Here is a 22,038-nt window from a genome sequence, read left to right as displayed (position 1 = left end):
CCTCAAGTCTAAGAGGCAGTATATCTGGGTGGCCTAGGGGTACAGGCAGGGCTTCCCAGGTGGCACTAGAGGTAAAGAACCCACCTGCCAAAGCAGAAGACATAAGAGATGCGGGTTCCATCCCTGGGTCGGGAAGATTCCCTGGAGGAGGGCATGGCAACCCACTCTAGTATTCTTGCCTGGAGAATTCCAAGGACAGAGGAGCCTGGTGGGTTACAGTCCATAGGGTTGCAAAGAGTTGGACATGACTGAAGCGACTTAGCATGCACGGGGGTACAGGCAGTGTGCCATATCTCAGAGTGGGGCCACACGCCTGAAGTCTGCTAGGTGCTAAAATCTTAGGTGTGAGGAGAACGTTCTTCCTGGGTGGGGTTTGTGTGTATGAGGGGCAGGATTTCTGGCTGACCCTGAGATCCCTCCCTCTGTACCTGAGTGTTTCTGAGGGTTTGCGGGTGGAGCTGGCAACCATGTCTCTGGTGCCTGAGTGTCTCAGGTGACTACCCTGGACCATGTGACTGGAGGACGGGGCCTCACAGGGGTCCCTCCTCTAGACATGCTCCCCGAGGCGGGTTCCCTGTGGCTGCTGCGGCTGCTCCGAGACCTCCAGCTGGCCCAGTTTTACCGGCCCATCCTGGAGGAGCTTAACGTGACTCGGCCGGAGCACTTCGACTTTGTAAGAGCTGAAGATCTGGATGGCATTGGCATGGGCCGGCCTGGTGAGAGTCCCCTGCCCCTAGGCCCTACTGTTTCCTTCCCCAGCCTGTTAGTTGCGACTCTCCTCCAACCACCACACACCCCAGCCTTCTTCTTGCTTGTAAATCCCTTGCATCCTGCTCCCTGCCGCCCCCATTACCCCATCCCTCTGATTCTGGCCTCCCTCAGCCCAACGTAGACTGGCTGAAGCTCTGAAGAGGCACCGTTCGGGGCTCAAGTCTAAGAATTGGGTCTACAAGGTGTGTGTTTTGGGGTGGGGGCGAGAGGCTTTTCAGGGCCAGCTCAGGCCCGGGTAAGGGACAGGCTGAGTGGCAGAGAAGAGTGTAAACAGGGTTCCACACACCTAATTTCCCATTGTTGTTTCAGATCCTTGGGGGCTTTGCCTCTGGGCAAAAGGAGACCACCCCACCCTCAGATAGCCTTCCATCCCTCCCTGAGCCAGATGGGAGACTCAAGTGTCTGATCCCAAACCGGGCTGTGTGCCGAGGGGAGCTTTTGGGCTCCGGCTGCTTTGGCATGGTGCACCGAGGGCTGTGGACACTACCCAGCGGCCAGACTGTGAGTGTCCAGGGAGCCTACTTCATTCTGGGATCTTGGGCCAGCTGCCCCCTCTCTGAGGGCCCTCTCTGCTCTGGCCTTGGCTTAACTGTTTGCTCCCGTGCCTGACGGTGCTTCCCCCCACGCCCAGGTCCCAGTGGCTGTCAAGTCCCTCCGGGTGGGTCCTGAAGGTCCCGAGGGCACTGAGCTAGAGGACTTCCTGAGAGAAGTGTCTGTCATGATGAACTTGGAGCATCCACACGTGCTGCGTCTGCACGGCCTTGTACTGGGCCAGCCTCTGCAGATGGTGAGCAAACCCCGACGCTGGCACCTGGGACAGTTCCCGGGCCGATGGGCTACAGGAGAATGAGCGCTAGGGTCTCATGGGGCCGGACCACCGCTCACACCGACATGCTCCTGCAGGTGATGGAGCTGGCGCCCCTGGGCTCCCTGCACGCGCGTCTGACGGCCCCGGCCCCCACGCCCCCGCTGGCCCTGGCCTTGCTCTGCCTCTTCCTGCGGCAGGTGGCGGGGGCCATGGCGTACCTGGGGGCCCATGGGCTGGTCCACCGAGACCTGGCCACGCGCAACCTGCTGCTGGCTTCACCGCGCACCATCAAGGTGGCTGACTTCGGGCTGGTGCGACCGCTGGGCGGCGCCCGGGGCCGCTACATCATGGGCGGGCCCCGACGCATCCCTTTTGCCTGGTGAGAACCTGGGCGGAGGGGCAGGATCTGGGGGCAGGAGCCGAGGGGGTGGTCCTCTGAGGGAGGCGGGGACTAGAGGAGTCTTCCGGTCTGGAAGGGCTGAGAAAGGAGGACTTTGGAAGGAAGGCAGGCCGGCCGGCAGGCCGCATTAAGGGGGCGTGCCCAGTGGCAGGTGGGCGCTCCGGGCGCACACCCTGCGCACACATATGGCCCCCTTCAGCTCCGCTTCCGCAGGTGTGCGCCCGAGAGCCTACGCCACGGGGCCTTCTCGTCTGCCTCGGACGTGTGGATGTATGGGGTGACGCTGTGGGAGATGTTCGCTGGGGGCGAGGAGCCCTGGGCCGGGGTCCCGCCATACCTCATCCTGCAACGGCTGGAGAAGGACCGAGCCCGCCTGCCCAAGCCTCCTCTCTGCTCCAGGGCCCTCTACACCCTGGCCTTGCGCTGCTGGGCCTCCCACCCTGCTGACCGGCCCACCTTTTCCGACCTAGAGGGGCTGCTCCAAGAGGTGGGAGCTCCTGCCTCCCCGGAAACCCCCAGTCTCTCTTGCCTCTGCTTCCTTTCCCAGGGTCCCATGCACCAGATGGACGTATACTGACTCCCAGTTTGGGGTCTGGGACCTGACTTTGTACAAAGCAGATTCATTCCCCACCTTTAGGGTCCTCAGAGCCCCAGGGAGACAGCTGGGGTCTAGTTTCTGCTGGCTGGGGGCTGGGGAAGAGAGAGGGGAGCCCAGAGCGGCAGGATGCAGTGGGTGTTTGACAGGCAGAGGAAAGGTTCAGCGTGGGAGGGGGAAGTACAGTGACCAAGGTGGCAGAGGCACTTTCGGGGTGCACCAAGGAGGGACTTATAAGACAGGGTAAATAACCGGTGCTAGCACTGAGAGTGCCTGTTATGTGTAAGATACTGTACTAAGTGCTCTCCATGTATCCTGATGCATCTTCACTCATTCAGGCCTCACAACAACCCAGCTCGATCTTAGGGAGGGGGCAGTTAAGACACTGACAGTTTAAGTGATTTGCCTAAGGTCACACAGGAAGTGGAGGAATGGAGAGCTGAACCAGTCACTGACTGCAGAGCTGTGCCCTAAATCACTGTATACTCTAACATTAAAGGAGTTTAGTCCTTAACTCTGAGGACATCTGAGGGCCACGTAAGGGTTGTGAGCAGGAAAGTTACAAGCCATCCTTATATATATGTCACTCTGGTTTCCTTGGTGGTGTTAGTGGTAAACAATCCGCCTGCCATGCAGGTGACGTAAGAGACATGGGTTCTATCCCTGGGTTGGGAAAATCCCCTGGAGGAAGGCATGGCAACCCACTCCAGTATTCTTGCCTGGAGAACCCCATGGACAGAGGAGCCTGGTGGGCTACAGTCCATGGGGTTGCAAAGAGTTGAATACAACTGAAACAACTTAGCATAGCACACACTCTGGTTTGGTGCAAGAATGGATTAGAAGGATGAGACTGAAGATGGGAAGACCAGTAGACTGCAATGACTGTGAAGCAGAAGTGAGATGAAGAGGTCTGGATGAAGGTGGAGGCAGTGGTGCTACAGAGAAGTGGAGAATTCCCAGAGGTGCTTGGGAGGCAGATCTGATGGGCCTGGGTATGGAGTGAAAGTGTACAGGGTGACTGTCCCCTTGGCCCCCTAGATAGAGGCAGGGTCCCCTTTTGTTGCTTCCTGACCCCTGGGCTGTGTCCAGCTTGGCATGGAATCCAGGTCTGCCTCCACTGGATTACAACCAAGAGACAGGGACCATCCCCTGCTGGGCCCAGGACACACCTGGTAGGGGTTTGCTTGATTGGGTGCATGAACAGTCTCTCCTCTGTTCCCATGACATTACCCTTGTGACTCATGTCACAAGCCCACCCACCCTTTCCTCCTGTCTCTACAGGCCTGGCCTCCTGAGGGACGTTGTGTGAGGGAGGTCATGGAGGCCGGTGCCCTGAGGATGGAGCCTGGTGACCCCATCACTATCATTGAGGGCAGGTGAGGGTCTCATGCCTCCCACCCAGCCCCAGGAGGACACTCTTCCAACCCTCCTGATGCTGGTCCCAGCTCAGCTTCCCCCCAGTTCCTTGAACCCCAGGCCTCTGCCTCCTCTCCCCGCCTCGAGCGCTCTGCCACAGTCCTGGCCTCCCCCCTAGAGCCACCGCTGGCCTATAGAGCCCTTTTGTGTTAAAGAGAAAAAAGCGTCCCTTCCTCCAGGCAGATGTGGCTCCGTAGCACACAGCTTGTGAGCTGAATGTGGACCGGGGCCCAGCCCCCACTCTCCCCTGGCTTCCAGCCCTTTCACCTCTTCCCACAGCCCTGACTCCACAACCTGGAAGGGCCAGAACGGTCGCACATTCAAAGTGGGCAGCTTCCCAGCCTCAGCGGTGACACTGGTAGACCCACCGGCCACCCGCCCCGTCCTCAGAGGCACCCCTGCCCGGGGAGAGCGACGCCAGAGAAACGCAGATGGGTAAGGACCTGAAAGAGTGGGGGCCAGAGCTAGGCTAGGGAACCAACCAAGCCCAGCAACTTTCCTGGAAGGGGAGCCTGTGGGGGAGGTGAAGGTGGAGGGGAGAAAGGTGAAGTTGGAGGGAGGTGGGTAAAGATGGAGGGGAGGCTGGACGTGCCTCAGGTCTCAGCCTGCCTGGAGGCCCCAGAGAGGGGAAGCTGGAGGGGAAGGGGTAAAGGTGGAGGGGAGGTTGGACGTGCCTCAGGTCTCAGCCTGCTCAGGTCTCAGCCTGCTTGGAGGCCCCAGAGATTCTTTGGGGGAGGGCACTGCTCTCTGGGGTGGGGGTGGAGAATGAACTGGAACACTCTCCAACAGGGACAGAGGGAAGGCAAAGCTTCAGGATGCCCCTCAGGCTCGGGGCCAGAGAAGAAATGTGGCTCTGCAGAGGACTAAAGGTGGGCGTGGCAGTGGGGACAGAGCCTGTGGTGTCTCCCAGGAGGTCTGGAATCACCCTCCAACAGTGCCCCTTGCTCTGATTATATCTGTGATCTCCCCACCTATCGTGTTCTGCCCTTCCTCTGCCTGCTGACATGCTGGTTGGACTTTGGGCAGCATCTCCCCTCTGCAGCCCTGGTCCGCTCTCTGGGCCCCCTGGCTGCCTGGATATGGGCATCCGTCCTGCACATCTGGGTTCTGGTCCGCCTGGACAGAGGACCACCCCAAGGACAGCACAGATAGCCAGAGAAAGAAGGCAGCTCGGCTTCCTCTCAAGTTGTGGTTTCTTTCTCAAATATGCAGGCATTTCCAAGAGTCTGGAGTCGGTTCTTTCCCTGGGTCCCCGCCCCACAGGAGGCGGGTCGAGCCCCCCTGAACTTCGACATGCCAGAACTGGGCCCCAGGGACCCCCAAGCCGGCCACCCCGCCTTCCCATGGCCACCAGCTCTTCCCAGCCTCCCAGGGAGCGGCCTCCCTGGTCCAAAAGAGAATCCCCCCACAGTCACCCCGTAGGAGCACCTGGAGCCAGCAAAGCCGCCATCCCCTCCGGAGGACCCGTGTCTGACCCCGAGCTGCAGAGGAGGGTTATGGAGGTGAGGTCTCCCTGAAGTGGCCCGGTGTCCAGAGGGGCTACAGACTGGGGAAGGGGCCTAAGTGCGGCTTCGTCGCCGGCAGGTGGAGCTGAGTGTGCACGGAGTCACCCACCAGGAGTGCCAGGCTGCTCTAAGAGCCACCGGGGGAGATGTGGTTTCTGCCATACGGAACCTCAAGGTAAAATCCGACCCTTCCCTTGGTTCCCGCCCTTCCTGGCCCTGCCCTCTGGCAGTCAACTGCCTATCCTCCCACCCCCACAGGTAGAGCAACTTTTCTACCTCAGCAGCTGGTCCAGAGCGGACTGCCGGCGCATCCTGGAGCGTTACCAGTGGGACCTCTCGGCCGCCAGCCGCTATGTCCTGGCCCGGCCCTGAGCTTTGTTCCTTTGGGCACAGACACCAGACAGACCAAGGGCCTGGCCACATGAGACCAGGCAGAAGCAGAACAAGGTCCCAACAGGCCTGTGATAGGTATAGGAGGAGCCCAGCATCGGGCACTGGTGTCTCCTCACCTGCCCCTTGGCCTCTGAGGGCACAAGCTCCCTTGGCCATAGGAGGATCTAGTCCACTCTGCCCAACAAGAGGGCATACTTGGAAGAGCGGAGCTGTGACACATCATACCCACAGGAAGCTTCTGTCACTACAGAAAATGAGCACAAGGCCATTCTGGGTCACGGGAGAAGCCATCCTGAACTGCTATCAGCTACCACACTGGGCTCTGTGGGGGCAGCCATCTTGGATGACTTGGGGAATACAGCCTCAGCTGCCTTGGCGTGGTCTGGGGCCATCATGGGTGATGAAAGGGGCTCTCTTAGACTCAAGGACACATGATCTTGGCAGTGTGGATTATGAGATGGGCCAGACCCTGCCCATCCCAGCTGTCATATTTCCCTTTGTCTCTTCCCACACCCAACTCTTTCTCCTGCCCTCTCCTATCACATACATCTTCCAGTGTGCAAAAAGTTACAAAGTTTATACGAATGTAACATAAAAAGATACAGCTTCCTTCCTGGGACAAGGGAAGGAACAGGTGGTTAAGGCACAGGAAGTTGCAGCAAGCACCAGCTGAGGGAGAGGAAGTTGGCACTGGGGTCCTGGCCCTAGTGGGGAGGTAGGATGCCCTCAGAGTGCCATCGTCTGAGGCTGAATGAATTGGCCAAGCAGATGCAGGGAAAGGGTGGCCAGGTCTGCCATCTTTGGTGCCTTTCCACCCCCAGCCCTGTCAGAAAACCCCAGAGTCCTGCATTCTAAGGCCTCATCTGGAGCAGAGACCCTGGAAGGGATTGGGAGGAAGTGGGTGGGGAACATTTGAAAGCCGATATGCCTGCATGCTGAGGGACCACTGGAGATGTGGGAAGTAGCAGGGGAAGGGCTCTCATACATACCCTTCTGTAGGGTGAAGGAGGCCAGGGGAGCAGGGGAGGGATGGGGCACCAAGCCCCCCAGCCTCACAGGCTTCCCTGTCTCTCGCCTGCAGTATACACGGAGGAAAGGGGCTGCCTCTGAGCAGGGGCCAGGGCGAGTGACCATCCTGAATTCTGGTTGAGTTGATGGTCTCCTCACCCAGAGAAGGCCTCTAACTGGTGATGGCAGAGGGCCCAGCGCCTCCTCGCTTCTCGAAGAACATGTAGTCCTGAGGGGAGGGCATGGTCAGTAGGATATCTGGCTGGGCCAGCCTGGCTCAGCTATTACAACCCAGGTCTGGAACCCCAAACCCCTAAAGACTCTGTCCCTGAACCTCTCCTAGCAGGAGGCCAAGAAGCACTCAGAACCTCTGAGTGAGAGCAGAAGGGGTAGTTGGGGGAGGAGCAAGGGCCGCCGACTCACAATGAGGAACGTGGCTCCGAGCAGCACAGCCTTCACCCTCACGTCCAGGTCCAGCGGGAACTGCAGGCCGAAGTCATCTGTGTCAGTGAGGGCTTCTCGGAGCAGGCCCCCCCACTGCTTGCTGATGCGGCCCACACTGCGGGATTCGTCTGGGGTCTTCACCTGGCAGGAGAGAGGGAGGAAGGGAGATCCCACATGGAAGGGGTGTGCCTGATCTCATCTGTCTCCAGTCCCACTTCCACAGTCCCTGGTTATGAATTGTGCAGGCTGTACACATAGTGAATCCTCCCAAAGCCTTTGGGTTCCATGTGACATCGGGACGCTGAGCCACCCGAAGTTACCCTGTGAGTCCACAAGAAAAATCAGGATGGCAACTTGCATCTGTTGCTCTTGAAAGGCCACCCATGACTACTAAACATCAGTGTTGGGAGAAACAGAAGCACAATACAATCTAATCTCCTTAGCGGATGGCCAGTTGCTAGGTTTGTTTTGGTTACCAAAGTCCTTGCCACCAACGGTTGGTGCAGTTTGTGCCCTGTACAGAGTAGCCTGGCCAGAGGGGCTAAAAGAGGCTGCTAAATGCCTGATTGTGCTCAGCCAACCAGGCTCCTAGATGGCCCAGAGGGGTGTCCTCTCATCTGCAAGGTAGTGAGGGCTCTGTCTAGTGCAGTATGCAAGCCTCATCCTGGGTGGATTCAAGTCCATCCAGTGGGAGGAGGGGGCAGCAGAAAGTGGCCTCTCTGAGCCCAGCAGCAACAGGCCCTGCCAATGTGGGTGGTAATTCACAGTGGCCACCTGGACTTTATCCTCCGCTCATTCTCCTGTGGCTAGAACTGGAGTGATGTCCTGCCCATCCCCTTCCCCGAACATTCTACAGCCCTGGGGCACTTCCCGCAGTCCAGTCCCAGGTTGGGCAGGGCCTCTCCCAGCCAGCCCTGTGGTCCCAAGGGCACAACCCCAAATATGGACCATTCATATTACATAAAAGGAAGACTGACCTGATGAGAACCATGCAGTCTACATATTCCCATCCAGAGATCACCAAGTTATCTCTTTGCCAATTAGTTCCTATCAAAGAAGCTTTCCCCAGGTACCAAGGTGACTCAGTTTTAAAAAGTAACCTTAGGCAGAGCACCTTATCAGAAGCCTTGGAAAGCCTACCAGACTATACCTGTCATTTCCTCCCTTACCTACACATATAATTATCTCTTAAAGTATTCAAGTGCCTTTATCTTCTAGAAAAGAAGGTGCTTCCCAGGCTTTATTCTTAAATGGTCACCACTTGGATTCTCTAGGCTCCAGGTTGGTGACCAGAATGTATGGTAAGAAGGACATCACCTGGATTTCAGACTAGGGGTGGATGGGTGGACATTTGGCAAGGCAAGCCACAGGATGTTAACAAGTGAAATCAGTGTTTGTTCCAGGGCCTGGGCTCACGAACTCACACACACAGCAGCCATGTGGGCCCAGCCCAAGGCACACTCAATAATCATCCTTCACCCTAAATCCAGCCTGGCCTAAGATTATTTTTCTCTCCCTCAACATAAGGTTGCAGATTGCAATCAGCATTGGCCCTTAAGATGAAATCCTCTCAGCCATGTTTTTATAAGACCCTGGTCCATCTTATTTCTGAGTAGAGGAAAGCCAGCAATGTGGTAGGCATCACAGCAGGTTTGGATTAATGAGCTCTTGACTATCCTGCCTCATGAATGCCTTGGTTTATGAAGGTCCCAGGAATCTCCCCTTATTCCTGATACCTCAAAGTTGGTGTCTGTGCCACAGCCGCACGTCCAGCAGGGCCCCACCACTCTCAGGAGGGTCTGGCGGTCAGCGTCCTGAATGGAGAACTTGGGGATGAAAGGATGCCAGGTCTGTAGAACATGGCCAATGGTGGTGCCCGGTGGAGACTGAACTTCCATCTGGAGTGGGAAACAGACAGAATCACTGCCAGCCAGGTACCCTGGCCCCCAAACTCTCACCAGTCTAGCTCTATCATCTGTTTCCCCTCATGAGACCTCCCATCCCCTTCACTAGACCACCTGTCTTCCCTCTCACTAGGCCTCCCATCCCACCTGCTGCTGGCCAGTCCAATCAGAAGACGATCTCATCCCATTCCTCACCCAAGTTCTGCCGCCATCACTGGCCAGCCCCTTATCCAAGTTTCTCTTTGGCTCCAGCCTTCTCCACTCACCTCCTGGAGGCCACACGGACAGCAGCTGCAGCCACAGTGGAGGGGGCGGAGCAGGCGCAGCACCTCTCTGTCCCCGGGGTCCACCAGGCGAACCCGCAGGGGCCGGCGGGCACCACAGCACAGCCGGGCACAGCAGTTGCTCTCCTCCGCCGCCTGACCCAGGGGTTGTCCAGCCCCGGAGCGCAGTTCGTAGCGGTTACAGGTCTCCCAGCCCAAGACCGCTGCCAAGGGGTGACATGCTGAGGCTCCGACACCAGCGCCTGCCCCAGAGCCCACTATTTGCCCCCGTGATGAGGCCCAACCTATTCCTCCTTCCACTCACTTTCCACTGGTTCAGCCTTCTGGTGAATCAAGATCTGATCAATCTGGAAAGACAATGGGGGCCAGGCGGACATCAGCTGGCCGGCCTAGTTGCCTGGGCCCCTCCCTGCCACTCCTCCCTTCCTTCCTTCCTTCCTCCCTCCCTCCCACTCACCTGCACCAGGAATTCGAGGCCAGAAGGCACCCCTGGCAATGGCAAGAAGGGGGCAGCTGGTCCCGGGGCCCCAGGGCCAGGCGAGGGGAAGAGAGCAAAGCCCGGCGCAGGGGCAGGCACGTGGACAGGCACTGGTGCCTGCCCGGGCCCGGACACCTGGCCGGGCCCAGGCCCAGGATGCAGTGCCTGCTCCGGGTATCCAGCAGTCACAGGGTAGGGAGGTGGGGGCGAAGGGGCATAGCCTTTGGGGGGCAAGTAGCCTGTGGGGGGGACAAGAGTAGGTTAGAAGGGGTCCCTGACTTCATCCCTTTACCCCTTGGCCCACAGGCCGCGAGGCTGCGGGGAAAATGTGATGAGAAGAGAATGAGAAAGATGGGGCGGGGGAGCAGGGCGGCGGCTTCTCGGGGAGGAAGGGAGGGGCCCCACACAGCCAGTCCGAGCACATTCCCGGAGGATGCGTCTGACACCGGGCTACCAAGTCCGTGGGGGGATAACGGAGACCCTCGACCTTGCGCCCACTTACCTGCCATGGGAGAGGGGCGAGGATTCGCGGGATGTCGGTGTCCCAGAGGTTTAGTTCTAGAAGTGGAGGCAAGCTCGAAGACAGCAGACAGACACAAAGACAGACACAAAGACCGACAGGCAAACGCGGAGAGGCAGCTGCGCCCAGCGCCGGCCCAGGGTCTCTAGGGCGGCGCGTCTGACTCGGGGAGAAACCGAAAGTGTCAGCGGGCAAGGCGGGGGCGCTGGGACCCTGGATTCCCGCAGGGGCCCCAGTACCGCCCCCTCCCTTTGTTCTCCCATTCTCCGCGTAGGCGGCTGTTGGCAGACGGCAGGACAGATGGGCCTGCAGTCAGACCGACGACCCGACCTCGAAGGAGGTCTCCTGATCCCTCTGTTCCCCCTGCTCACCTGAAGCCCCTAGAATATCCCGGGTGCCCAGCACTCGGCGGCCCGAGGAGCTAGTGGAGGCGGGCCCAGAGGTGACTCCGCCCCCGACCCGTCCAGGCCCCGCCCCTCCCGGCCAGAGCGGCGCGCCTGCGCAGAAAGAATGCCTGCTTGCTTTCCTGTGGGGCCGCAGAGCTCAGGCCACCCACTCCGTGGCTTGGCGGGCGTCCCCGCCCTTTCCGCTCGGATGCTGAAGCTCGCCTGGGACGGCAGCCGGGTGAGACTTAGCCCTGCGACCCCCGCCAGTTCTGCGGGCGGAGAATGACCAGTGACCCTTAGTGGGAGCGAGGGCCGATCGCGCGGCGCTGGACCCCAGGCTCCTCCTCCTGAGGGCGGTTCGGTCCTCGCTGACGCAGCGAGCACCCTACACTCTCACCCATTGGCTTTTCCGACTGGCTCCTGGCTCCCCTTCTGCCTCCTTGGGGCTACCTTGCCCGTCTTCTCTACCTGACGCAGCAGTGACCCACACGGACACTTTGCCATTACAATACTTACTTCAGGCGCCCCCAGCCACGCGACACGCCGCCAGACAGTGTCAGTAACGAGCGTGTGAGAGGCGAGGCTCAGGAGGCTGAGTAGGCAGCCCGGACGCAGGCAGGCCTTCCCCAACAGGCATCATTTCCTCGGCTTGGAGTCCTGAGCCCAGGCCAGGAGGTGTGAGGGGGTCCTGCGCCTTGGGGGCTTAAAGGCTTAGTGGCAAGAAATGCCCTTTTAGATAAGAATCGGGGCCACATGCGCAGAAGGCCTTGTGGGAGCTGGGCTTTGGCCCCCCAGGGCAGCAGGAGCCCACTGATTTTCCGAGGACGGAGGGAAGTCAGCTATTTTAGAAAACCATTTAAACTGCGTGGTGGAGAACAGAGGCACCTAAGACTGGGTTGTTGCCAGTAGTCTGGGGGAGGGGATGGCTGTGATAGTGTAGACAGACGGCAAGCGGCAGACTTTGGCTATATTTAGACAATAATAAGAGAACTTGCTTGAGAGGTGAGATGCGGAGGTGAGGAGTCCAGGATGACTTCTGTTGCCTGTCTGGTGACCAGGCAGATGGAGGTCTCACCCAGCAAGATGAACATAGGGAGAAGCAGGTTTGCCGGCTCCTCTGTCCCTGTGTCCATGTTCCTCTGGGCTGGTCCTACAGCTTCAGTCATCATCTGCTTCAAACCCAAGTGCCAGACCTCTCTCCTGTATCCCTTAGGGCCTCAGATTCTACCTGGCCCAAACCATGCGCCAACCTCCACCAAAACACATACAGAAATTCAGTTATTCAGCGGAGATTTAATGAGCCCCTACTGTATTTCAGACAGGCAATAAAAAAAAGTATGTAGCATTTTTTTTAAAGTAACAAAATTCCTAATCTCCCCAGGAAGAAACAATGTACATAAAATACATCAGAAGTCAGAGGGTAACAAGTGCTTTAAGGAAAAATAGAGCAGGGAAAGGAGAATGGTGAGCAGGAGTTGCAATTTTAAAGAGGGTGAACTAAAAAGGTGTCACCAAGGTGATGGTTGAGCACAGACCTAAAGAAGGTTGAGGATTAAGCCATGCAGATTGCTAAATGAAGAGTTTTTCAGGTAGAGGGGACAAGGGCAAAGGCCCAGAGGTAGAAGTGTATCTTGTTTGTTCAGTTAACCCAAGGCCATTGTGGCTGCAATGAAAAGAATGAGGAAAGAGGTCACAGGAGGCCAGATCACATATGGCCCTGTAGACCACTGGCTTCTACTGAATGAAAGGCAAAGTGTTGGAGGATTTGGCCAGAGAGGAGACATGAGATTCACATGTTGAAAGAGTGGTCCTCAACCCTAGCCACAAGTTCAAATCATCTGGGGTGCTTTAAAAAGTACCTCTGGGACTTCCGTGGTGGTCCAGTGGCTAAGACTCTGCGCTCCCAAAGCAGAGGGCCCAGGTTTGATTCCTGGTCAGGAAACTAGATCTCACGTGCCTCAACTAACAGTTCTAATGCCACAACTTAAGATCCCACATGCTGCAACAAAGATAGATGATCCCAGGTGCTGCAACTAAGACTTATCATGGCTAAATACATATTAAATCTAAACAAATCCCATGGACAGAGGAGCCTGGCGAGCTACAGTCCATGGAGTCGTAGTCAGACACGACTGAGCAACTAAACAACAAAACTAAAAAAACCTCTGGCTGGGTCCTACTTCATTTCAATTACATTAGAATATCTGAAGTAAGGGCTTCCCTGGTGGCTCAGACAGTAAAGAATCCACCTGCAATGTGGGAGACCAGGTTCGATCCCTGGGTTGGGAAAATCCCCTGGAGAAGGGCATGGCAACCCACTCCAGTATTCTTGCCTGGAGAATCTCATGGACAGGTCCTCTGTAGGCCCATGGGCTACAGTCCATGGGGTCACAAAGAGTCAGACATGACTGAGTGGCTAAGCACAAGCACACATCTGAAGTGAGGTACAGACATAGGAACCTTTTGAGAATTCAACAGGGAACTCAAGGGAAGTTCTTGCAAAAAGCTAGATGAGATTTGATGGTGGCTTGGACCAGCTGTCAGGTTAGTAGCAATGGAGGTGGTGAGAAATGGTCAGTTTCAAGTTCTGTATTTGAGCCAACAGGATTTCATGATAGCTTGGATATAGGACATAAGGAAAAGGGAAGTTAAAGCTGACTCAGACTTGGTCCAGGAGGCCCTTCACTCTTATTGCTTGGTCATTTCCTGCCTGCCCATTCCATCCTGAGCTCCAAGCACTCTGATTTTCCAATTGACTTACTACCAGGATAATCTAGTCTCCTTCTCTGGTGAACTATGCATGCTGAACTCAGCAAATGAGTCTTACCAGTCCCCAAAGGCAAAACAAGTTCAGTATCTACTTGTAACCTGAACACACTATATCAAATTAAAGGGTCTGTTAATTAAGGATTTCACTGCTGAAATCTTGAGTTTCTTGGTACATACAAAGAAAAAAATCTTAGCTTTGGGAATTGGACAGAAGAGAGTTTGAATCACAGCTTCCCCAGTCTTGGCTGTAGGATATAGGGCAAGTTGCTTCACCTCTCATAGCTTCACTTTCCACTGTCTAGTAGGACTGTTCAGTGGGAAGTGGACACAATGTGCAGTAATTACCAATTACCACGTGGGCCTTGTTTAGCTTGGTTCCTCAAGAGTCTGACCCACTTGGAGGATAAAAGCAAAGGTAATAGGGATACAGTCTATGGACTGTCAGGGTGTCCTCTGCCCAGAGGTTCCCTGCACTCCAAATGCTGCCTTAGATGAAGGGCACTGGACTGGGAGGTAGGAGCCTGGGGATCCAATGTTGGCTCTGCCACTGGCACTCTGGAGATCTCCTGAGGCCTTATTTTACTCTTCATTTTTTTGGCCACACCATACAGCTTGTGGGATCTTAGTTCCCTAACCAGGGATTGAACCTGGGCCCACAGCATTGAAAGCACAGAGCCCTAGCCACTGGACTGCCAAGGACATCCCCTCATCTTTACAATCAAGTGATATTTTGATCCTCTACTAATACACCTCAGTTTATGCCTCCCCTCTGGATATAAATGCTCCAGCCACCACACCCCCCATTACCCTCAGAAGAGTCCAACCCCTCAGCACAAGGCAATCCATCATTTGGCCCCATCTGTTATCATCTTTCACTGCTGACCATCTCATGATCTTTAAGCCAGCCACCAGGAATCCTTTCCAGTCTCGAAGGCATGGGGTTCTTGCCTCCAAAGCACTTGCCCTGGTCTGGAAGATGCCCCTTTCTCTCCTCATCACCTAATTCCTACAGGTCTCCACTGAACACTATGATACACTGTAGATGCTACAGGGGTATGGAGTTTAGCACGGACTAGGGTCAGAGATAAATTCTGGATTTAAAAGTATGGAGGGACTTCCCTGATGGTCCAGTTGCTAAGACTCTGCATTTCCAATGCAGAGGGCCTGGGTTCTTTAGTCTCTGCTTGGGGAACTAGATCCCATATGCCACAACTAAGACCTGGTACGGCCAAATAAATAGAAGTATGCAAGTTGTAATTAAAGCTATAGGGCCAATTACCTAGAAACTATCTCACTCAGCTGAATGGTCTGCACTTTTTTGAATGCACCCCTTCACAAAAATTACGTATCCACTGACAGGATACTATACAGATATCCACGTTTATAAAATATACACAAAAATAGACATTTTAAAAGGTGAAATTAAAGTATGTATACATTTACATATGAGTTCTCTTTTAATTAAAATTTGGTTAAACCAGGTAGACAAGAATCTGGTAAAGCAGCCATACAGAGAGAAGACCAGGAGAGTGGTGTCACCGAAGAAATAGGATGTTTTTGAGCACAGTGTGGCCAACTGTGTCAAATGCTGCAGAGGCTGAGGAAGATGAGACTGAAAACCATCCACTGGGTCTGGCAAATGAGATCATAGTGATTCATGGATTCTTTCCCATGAATGGGGAAGAGGTGGGATAGAAGACTGACCAGAGAGGGTTGTGAAATAAACTTGAGGCCAGATCTCTCTCCCTGAGCTCCCCAGTTACCTGCTTGGTATCTCCACTCAGATGTCTCCCAGTCATTTCAGAAGCAACAGTGTCCAAAACCGACCTCCTTCAATCTGTCCCTTCCTTCAGTGTTTCTTATCTGAGTAACAGCACCTCCACCTAACCAGGTGCATAAACCAGAAATCTCCCTCTCTTTCATCTTCTAAATTGGACCATTTCCACCACTTCTTTCCCCCTCAGCCAAGCCACCATCACCATCTCACAGCTGGACCTCCAGTGGCTTCTGGGCTGGTCTCTGTTGGTATCCTTGCTGTCCTCTGATTGGTTCTCCAAATCTTTTAAACATGTAAATCAGACTCTAGCACTCTCTCACTTTAAACCTTTCAATGATTTACTGTCGGACTGCAAATAAATTCTGAGTGCTTCACCACCACTGCCTGCAAGGCCTGCGCTGGCCATGGGAAACTCTCTAATCACTATATGTCAGCCAAGCTGCTTTTGCTCTTTCTCCAATCTGCTCAATTCTCTCTAGCCTCAAGGATTTCAAACTGCTCCATCTCAGCCTGTTTACCAGGTATTCTTTCTGCCAAAAACCACATTTCCCCACCACTCTGTGCATGGTTGATTCCAGCCTTAAGGGGCCCTGCTCTGTGAGGCCTTCCTAACTCAAGGGACACACCCAATGGACACACCCTGCCCATTGTTCTGGCCTCCCTATTCTTTTCCTTCAAGCACATAGCACATCTCATAGTGATATATTTGTGTTCAGTTGTTGAATGTCTGTTTCCAGTACTAGATGAAAACCCCACTAGGGAAAGATAATATCTGTCTTGTCCAACCATTTGGTTCAATTTCCTTGTAACATGTCTGACACATGACCCAACACTTGATGAACACTTTAATAAAAATTAGTCCCCTAAATACCATCCAGTCCTCTGCCATGGGTGCTACTCCAGCCTGCTTGGCCACCTTTTCTCACTCCTTTTCTGCCTTAAGAAACTCAGCCCACACTGAGGACTCAGGTGGCCCCATGCCCCTCCCTTCCTATCTCCTTCTCTTTATTCCCTGTGTTTCAGCCACACAACAGAGCTCTTTTTAAGAATCATCTCAAGCACTGTGAAGCATTTTCTGACTCCCAACACATGATGTTCGGTCTCAGTTTTGAACCCCAAAGTATTTTGTAAGTAATGACACACTTCCCATCCCACCTTGCCTTAACCTTTACTTCTAGAGTAAGTGGGTGCCCCAGAAAACCACTACCCTACCAAAATCTAGTCTTAATGCCTGTGAGCATCAGTACCACAAGATGAGCTTGTTAGAATAGATTCCCAGGCCCTGAAGAGGGCTTTGGTAAGAATCTGCGTTAGTTCAAGCGTTCTTTATGACTCTAATGCCCGCCAGTTTAAGAACCTCATAACAAGTTAACCTGAAGTGAACAGTGACTCTCCACCCAAACCCAAGTTTTGCTGATTCGGTCTTGGGAAAGGGAAGGAGTTCAAAGATTGACAATTTTTGCCCTTTCTCTTTTAGGAAGTTAGATGAACAAAAACTCCAAAGTTCTTTATTTGCCTTTCTCTTTTAATTCCTTCCCTGCTCCAATTCTTAAAAAAAAAAAGTACCCAGAAATTAAACACAAGAAAGTTCAAAGAGCCAAGGCAAGCCAGCCCAAGAATAGCAGGCTCCCTCCTACAGGAGCCAAATTCTGGAAGCTGGGGTCTCCACTCAGAGCCTGGTAGTAAAAGGTGGTGCAGAATAAGGTAGTTCCAGAAGCTAGTAGTAACCCAGCCTGAAGGAGATACAAGGCAGAATTCAGGCGAGTAAGAACCCGGCGGGTTAGAGGGAATGGGTGGGGCTTGGTCAGGGTTAGGGGTGGGGATGGGGGGAATTACCCAGACGGGCCTTCTGCACAGGGGTACCGCTAACAGGGCCAGGCTGTGTAAGAAGTGGTGTTTGTTGGACTTGTCAAAGAGCTGTAAGAAAAAAAGAAATGGGGGTACTTCCTAAGCAACGCAAGACACCGGAAGCTGAGACAGAGTCACAGTGGACAGGAACGTCCAACTCGATCTCTCAAGCCCCAGCTTGCCCCTCCCTGAGGCACCCAGGCCTCAGACTTCCATTCCTTGCCACTCCAAAGACCCGCGTTTCGTCCCTCCCCTCCTCTCAGGGACCCCAGACTTTGCGCCCTTCGAGGTCTCAAAGTCGAGGAGCCCCAGCACGGTTACTTCACCTCCTTCCCGTAGGCATCCGGAAACTGGGCTCCTGTGGAAAGGAGAAGCAAAGGTTACCAGTCCTAGCGCCAACCCAGACAGTCCCCACTCCTGTGGTGGTGGTGGTGGACCCGGGTGGACGCCGACGAGAAAGGGAGCCCCAGGAGGCTTCTGATTGGTGGAGACACGCACGGACAGTTCTGGGAACCCAGTGGACCCGGCTGAGAGGTTTTTTAAAAGGTTCAGGGTTCCGCGGGCAGTCCGGTCGATGGGAGGGCCGACATTTCCTTTAGACTCTGCCTCTGCACCAGATCCTAAAGATCTCCCCCAGCACAATCCCAGTTCCATCCCCAGCCCCCTGACCGTGCGCCCCGTAGGAGGCCAAGCCTAAGGCCCCAGCTCCGGACAAGGCACCCAGGCGGCGGAAAGCAGCCCCGGGACCCGCCATGGCTGTCGACGGTCACGCGCCGAACGAACACCGCCCGGGCCCCCCAAGAAGCCAGCCAATCCCGATTTCCCATGCAAATAAGGTCTACGGGTGCCCAATCCGGGCCGTGTTCATTTTAGCGTCCAGGTCCTTTGTAAAACCTCTGTTGAGTGGCGAAGACGTCTAGCGGGCGGAGAAACCAGAACCAATTAAAAGCGAAGGAGCTGAGCAATGTAGGCGGGGTTGTGGGGGGCGGGACTAGAGGATTTGCGTCACGGATTGGCCCACTTTCCAAGTTGATAGCCTCTCCCAACACCTTTCCCCCCCTCAACCACCGGTCAATTTCCAAAGATCCCGGTCCCTAGGCAAAGTTCCGCCCCTTTCCCCACAAGCTCCTCCTCTTCAGCTTTAAACCAGACCCACTCCCCAAAAGAGGCGGGCCCACGGATAACGAAGCCCCACCCATCATCGTTAAACCACGCCCATTAACCAAAGCCCCGCCTCCGGACCAGAAGGCTCCGCCTTCTTCGTGTGATGCCCCGCCCCCTAGAGTTCACCACCCCCGCCCCCCAACTAATAGCCAGAACCCCCGAGGCTGGGAGATCACGGGGTGGGGGGGGGTGTCTCCACCCTGCCCTGGCCTGCTTCGTCCATCCGTCGGTCTGTCCACTCCCGCCCCTTTCCACCTTCTCCAGTCCCCCCACACACTGGAGGGCGGGCGGGCAGGCGGGTGTTAGCAAGGGGTGTGCGCCGCTCTCTCGGCAGGGGGCGGGGGAGGCGGCCGCGCGGTGACGCGCGGGGCTGCTGCGGCTGCTCCGCCGGCGGATCATCACTCTCGGGCTGGGATGGACGCGGGGCGGGAGGGCCCTGGCGCGCGGGGCCAGGAGTCCGGGCCTCCCGGCTGCTGAGCGTTCCCCGAAGCCTCTCTCTTACCCCCAATTTCCCTCCTAGGATTCGCGCCGACCCCCGCCCCGGGGCTCCAGACTCGGCTCCCGCCCTCCTCCGACTCCCTGGACCTCCCCCTCCCGCCCGCCCTCGGGATCGACTAGATCCCTCCCCCTCCCTGAGGATTCCGGCTGGATCCCTGCCCCTGCACCGCGGATCCTGCGCTCCCGGGCTTTGGGCCCCTGGGGATTGCCGTGGACTCCTCCTCCCGCACCCGATCCCGTAGGATCCTCCGCCTGTACCGCCTTCTAGCCCCTCGAAGCCAGCCCACGGAGCCAGTGGATCCCCAATCCAGCCCTGTCCCGTTGCTCCCTCCTCCCTCCGTCCCCACTGCGGGGTTCCCTGTTCTTGGGCTCCTCCTGACCCCATCCCCTACCTCTCGTTTCCCCGGGGATCGACTGGATCCCGGCCCCGCCCCCCGGGGCTGGGGCGAACCCCCTCCCCCGCCGGGTGAGGCGCTGCGGGCGGGGGCTGGGCCTGCGGGGCCGCGGGGGCTCACAGGCCGCCGCCCCCCTCCCGAAGCCCGTCCGCCCCCTACTCGGAGCCCTGGATGGAGGCACCACGGCCCCAGGGCTGAGCCAGGTAGGAGCTAAGCCGGGCCGGGTGAAGGGGGCTGCGTGGCGGTCCAGTGGGGTCTCTCTTCTCCCCCTCTCTATCCCTGCGCCTCATTTCCCCCAGCCTGCTCTGTCTGCGTGTCTCCGCCTAGGGATGCTCTCGCCGTGTCTCTGCGTCTCGGTCTCTTTGTCTCTGCCCCTCTCCAGCCCATGAATGATCCTTTGAATGGGCCCACAGACCCCATGTGTTCCCATCTCCCCCTCCCCCTCCTTCTCCCCTTCCCGGCCAAGCCATTTTCCCCACTGCAGGAAGAAGGGGGGGGCCTGCGGCCTGAGCCCCCGTCCCTCAACTCTCCCGGCTGGGGGAGTCAGGCCTGGGCAGGAATGGAGCGAGCAAGGCAGAGGGATGTGAGGGGTGGGGGGGGCGGTAAGAGGTGGCAGACAGAGATGGGGAGAGCAGGGAAGAGAAAATGGGGGAGACAGATCTAGGGAAAGAGAGAGAGAAATAGAAGGGGCTTGAGGGAGAAATTTAGGAAAGGGATTTGAAGGAGAGAGAAAGATGAGAAACACCAAAAGGGAGGTGTAGAAGATAGAGACGAAAAAAGGGGCGAGAGACTGAAGGCAAGAGCTGGAGCAAGCTGGAAGAGGCCTCGGAAAGATGCTCTGAGGGAGCGCTATGGAGAGGAGCTGGGGGAGGGCTCCAGTGGGAGGGAGGAAGGCAGAGAGGCTGGCAGGGAGGAGGCCAGGGGCCCAAAGTACCTTAAAGGAGAGGGGGTCAGAGGCAGACCTTGTTCATGGGAGGGGGAGGGGGCAGCAAGGCCATGGAAGCAGAGCCTAGCCTGGCACAGGCAGAGGAGAACCTGGGAAGCCAGCTCCAAGCCCCTTCCAGGTGTCAGGGGAACAGGAGCTTGAGAGGACCTGAAGAAAGGGAGGGCATGACTGGGTGTGTGTGGTAAGGATTCCCGTGTCCTCATCTCTGGAATACATTGACACCTGCAGAGAGCCACCCGCGGGCTGGCGCCTGGCTCTGAAAACCCCGCGTCAGCAAACGGCTCTGGCGGCTGTTGGGGAGGTGGGGGGGCGGGGGCTTGTTGAGATGACCTGGGTGTCTGCCCCTTTAGTCTGACCTGTTCCCGTGTCCTGCCCCTGCTGCCCTGAGTACCCAGGCATCAGAACAGCAACTGTGGGGGGCTGGCAAGGGGAAGGGGAGGTGAAGAGCTGGAAGGGGATGTAAAGAAGCCATAGTTTGCCCCCAGGGCAAAACGGTTAACCCCTATGGGTCAAAATGCCAGGCATGGAGGAAGAGGTGTCTGGGGCTCAAGGCTGTTCAAGACTGTGGAAGGGTAACTGTTGATGGGTGCATCTGATTGCCCTCAAACCCACCCCAGCACCCCTTCTCTCCAGCCAGAGGCCTGGTCACTAGGGCTAGGTTCTGACTGGCCAACAAGGGGCAAGAGGTGGTTCTTTTAGGGTTCTCTGCCCCCAGTCTCCAGCTCCCCCCAACATATATACTTCTTCCTCTATGCTAAGACTGGGGGAAACTCCAGCGTTCTGACTCACGCCTCTGCTCTCCTCTTCATGCCCTGAATGGACCCCATAACCCATCCAGCCCCTTCCCCTCTTCCTCCAGACCCCTCCCCCTCTGGGGTTAAAGCTGCAGCCCGTTGCCGAGGTAACATTGCGGGGCAGCATCCTGTCGCCCGGCAACCGGCTGCAGGATCACACATCTGTCCCCAGATTTGCCCCTCCAGCATCTCCTCCCTGTCTAGACCCTGCCTCAAGACACCTTAACTTCTGAGGAGAGAAATGAAGAGGGCCTGGAGTAGAGGGGTCTCCCCCACTACACAGACCCTTCAAGAATGAGATGTTGAAGGAAAGGGAAAGTGCTGGGGTTGTGCAGTCCCAAGAAAGGCCCAAGTCTGGCCTAGGGTGGGGGTTCAGTGCCATGAAATTACAGCTGGGGAGTAATTAACACATATAAACAAACCCGCCACTTCCTGCTAATTAATGACTTGGTATTTTTATTTTCTCTTCCTTGTCTATCTCATCCCTCCCAGGGAGGTGAGAACTAGGACTCCTGAGTCCCCAGAGGAGAGCCTGCCTGGGAGGGATCGACCCCTGCTGGAAGGGGGTGTGTTGGGTGGTCTGGGAAACTGGCCCTCCTTCCCCTCTGGCTATCCTAGACATTTAACACATCTTGACCTCACCTCAGCCTCAGACTTTTCTACATGGGTCCCTGCAGAGGGGAGGGGGGTGGTTGGGGTGGGGGGAGATGCCAAAGGGGCAGGGGGATGGAACGAGGGGGGGCAATTTGGTCTGAATTCCGAGTCACTAACCACCTGTCTCTTCTGTTTCCCCATTCCCATCTGTCTGCCCCATCCAATTTCCCTTCCCTTCTTGCACCTCTCCTCTGTCTTTTTCTGTCCGTCCGTCTCCATCCCTCCTCCCCGCAGGTCGGGCCTGCCTTCGCCTTCTCCCACTTCTTTCCCCTTCCCCACCC

At 56.3% G+C, this 22,038-nt stretch overlaps 3 protein-coding genes across 6 annotated transcripts; 1 reads left to right on the top strand and 2 right to left on the bottom strand.

Moving 5' to 3' along the window:
- The first annotated feature begins 373 nt into the window (after positions 1-373).
- Positions 374-6,311, top strand: TNK1 (tyrosine kinase non receptor 1). Its single transcript, XM_055576678.1, has 12 exons — positions 374-716; positions 883-953; positions 1,081-1,272; positions 1,403-1,558; positions 1,675-1,958; positions 2,193-2,466; positions 3,856-3,950; positions 4,270-4,425; positions 4,780-4,859; positions 5,203-5,492; positions 5,575-5,670; positions 5,754-6,311. Exons 1-12 carry the CDS (start codon positions 554-556, stop codon positions 5,865-5,867), a joined length of 1,971 nt encoding a protein of 656 aa, XP_055432653.1. The 5' UTR covers positions 374-553; the 3' UTR covers positions 5,868-6,311.
- On the bottom strand, positions 5,215-16,806 carry PLSCR3 (phospholipid scramblase 3). 4 transcript variants are annotated; one of them, XR_008713099.1, is made up of 9 exons: positions 10,509-16,806; positions 9,986-10,245; positions 9,833-9,875; positions 9,511-9,731; positions 9,077-9,238; positions 7,320-7,481; positions 6,878-7,125; positions 5,772-5,876; positions 5,215-5,650 (listed from the first exon to the last, which is right to left on the bottom strand). XR_008713099.1 is itself a non-coding variant. In XM_055576676.1 (8 exons), exons 2-8 carry the CDS (start codon positions 10,513-10,515, stop codon positions 7,069-7,071), a joined length of 912 nt encoding a protein of 303 aa, XP_055432651.1. In that variant the 5' UTR covers positions 10,516-10,689; positions 10,898-16,806; the 3' UTR covers positions 6,445-7,068. The 4 variants fall into 4 exon arrangements, 3 of the variants coding, with proteins under 3 accessions (XP_055432651.1, XP_055432649.1, XP_055432648.1); XM_055576676.1 differs by lacking the exons at positions 5,215-5,650; positions 5,772-5,876 and having other exon boundaries at positions 6,445-7,125; positions 10,509-10,689; positions 10,898-16,806; XM_055576674.1 differs by lacking the exons at positions 5,215-5,650; positions 5,772-5,876 and having other exon boundaries at positions 6,445-7,125; positions 10,509-10,685; positions 10,898-16,806.
- A 133-nt stretch (positions 16,807-16,939) lies between these two features.
- Positions 16,940-18,149, bottom strand: TMEM256 (transmembrane protein 256). Its single transcript, XM_055576677.1, has 4 exons — positions 17,976-18,149; positions 17,633-17,664; positions 17,295-17,375; positions 16,940-17,191 (listed from the first exon to the last, which is right to left on the bottom strand). Exons 1-4 carry the CDS (start codon positions 18,058-18,060, stop codon positions 17,048-17,050), a joined length of 342 nt encoding a protein of 113 aa, XP_055432652.1. The 5' UTR covers positions 18,061-18,149; the 3' UTR covers positions 16,940-17,047.
- Positions 18,150-22,038: the final 3,889 nt, after the last annotated feature.

The sequence above is a fragment of the Bubalus kerabau genome, chromosome 4 (assembly GCF_029407905.1).
Source record: "Bubalus kerabau isolate K-KA32 ecotype Philippines breed swamp buffalo chromosome 4, PCC_UOA_SB_1v2, whole genome shotgun sequence".
Taxonomy (NCBI): Eukaryota; Metazoa; Chordata; class Mammalia; order Artiodactyla; family Bovidae; genus Bubalus; species Bubalus kerabau.
The sequence above is the reverse complement of the archived record's forward strand: the minus strand, read 5'-3'. Positions and strand labels throughout refer to the sequence as shown.

Bases quoted from the DNA above. Each gene is read 5' to 3' on its own strand.
- TNK1 (XM_055576678.1), top strand. From the start codon at position 554: ATGCTCCCCGAGGCGGGTTCCCTGTGGCTGCTGCGGCTGCTCCGAGAC. The intron at 2,467-3,855 runs GTGGGAGCTCCT...CTGTCTCTACAG, and splicing joins TAGAGGGGCTGCTCCAAGAG to GCCTGGCCTCCTGAGGGACG. The intron at 5,671-5,753 runs GTAAAATCCGAC...CCACCCCCACAG, and splicing joins CTGCCATACGGAACCTCAAG to GTAGAGCAACTTTTCTACCT.
- PLSCR3 (XM_055576673.1), bottom strand. The intron at 9,876-9,985 runs GTGAGTGGGAGG...TTGTCTTTCCAG, and splicing joins GCCTCGAATTCCTGGTGCAG to ATTGATCAGATCTTGATTCA. The intron at 9,732-9,832 runs GTGAGTGGAAGG...ACCCCTTGGCAG, and splicing joins GAAGGCTGAACCAGTGGAAA to CGGTCTTGGGCTGGGAGACC.
- TMEM256 (XM_055576677.1), bottom strand. From the start codon at position 18,060: ATGGCGGGTCCCGGGGCTGCTTTCCGCCGCCTGGGTGCCTTGTCCGGA. The intron at 17,665-17,975 runs GTCAGGGGGCTG...TCCTTTCCACAG, and splicing joins GGCCTCCTACGGGGCGCACG to GAGCCCAGTTTCCGGATGCC. The intron at 17,192-17,294 runs GTAATTCCCCCC...TATCTCCTTCAG, and splicing joins TGTGCAGAAGGCCCGTCTGG to GCTGGGTTACTACTAGCTTC.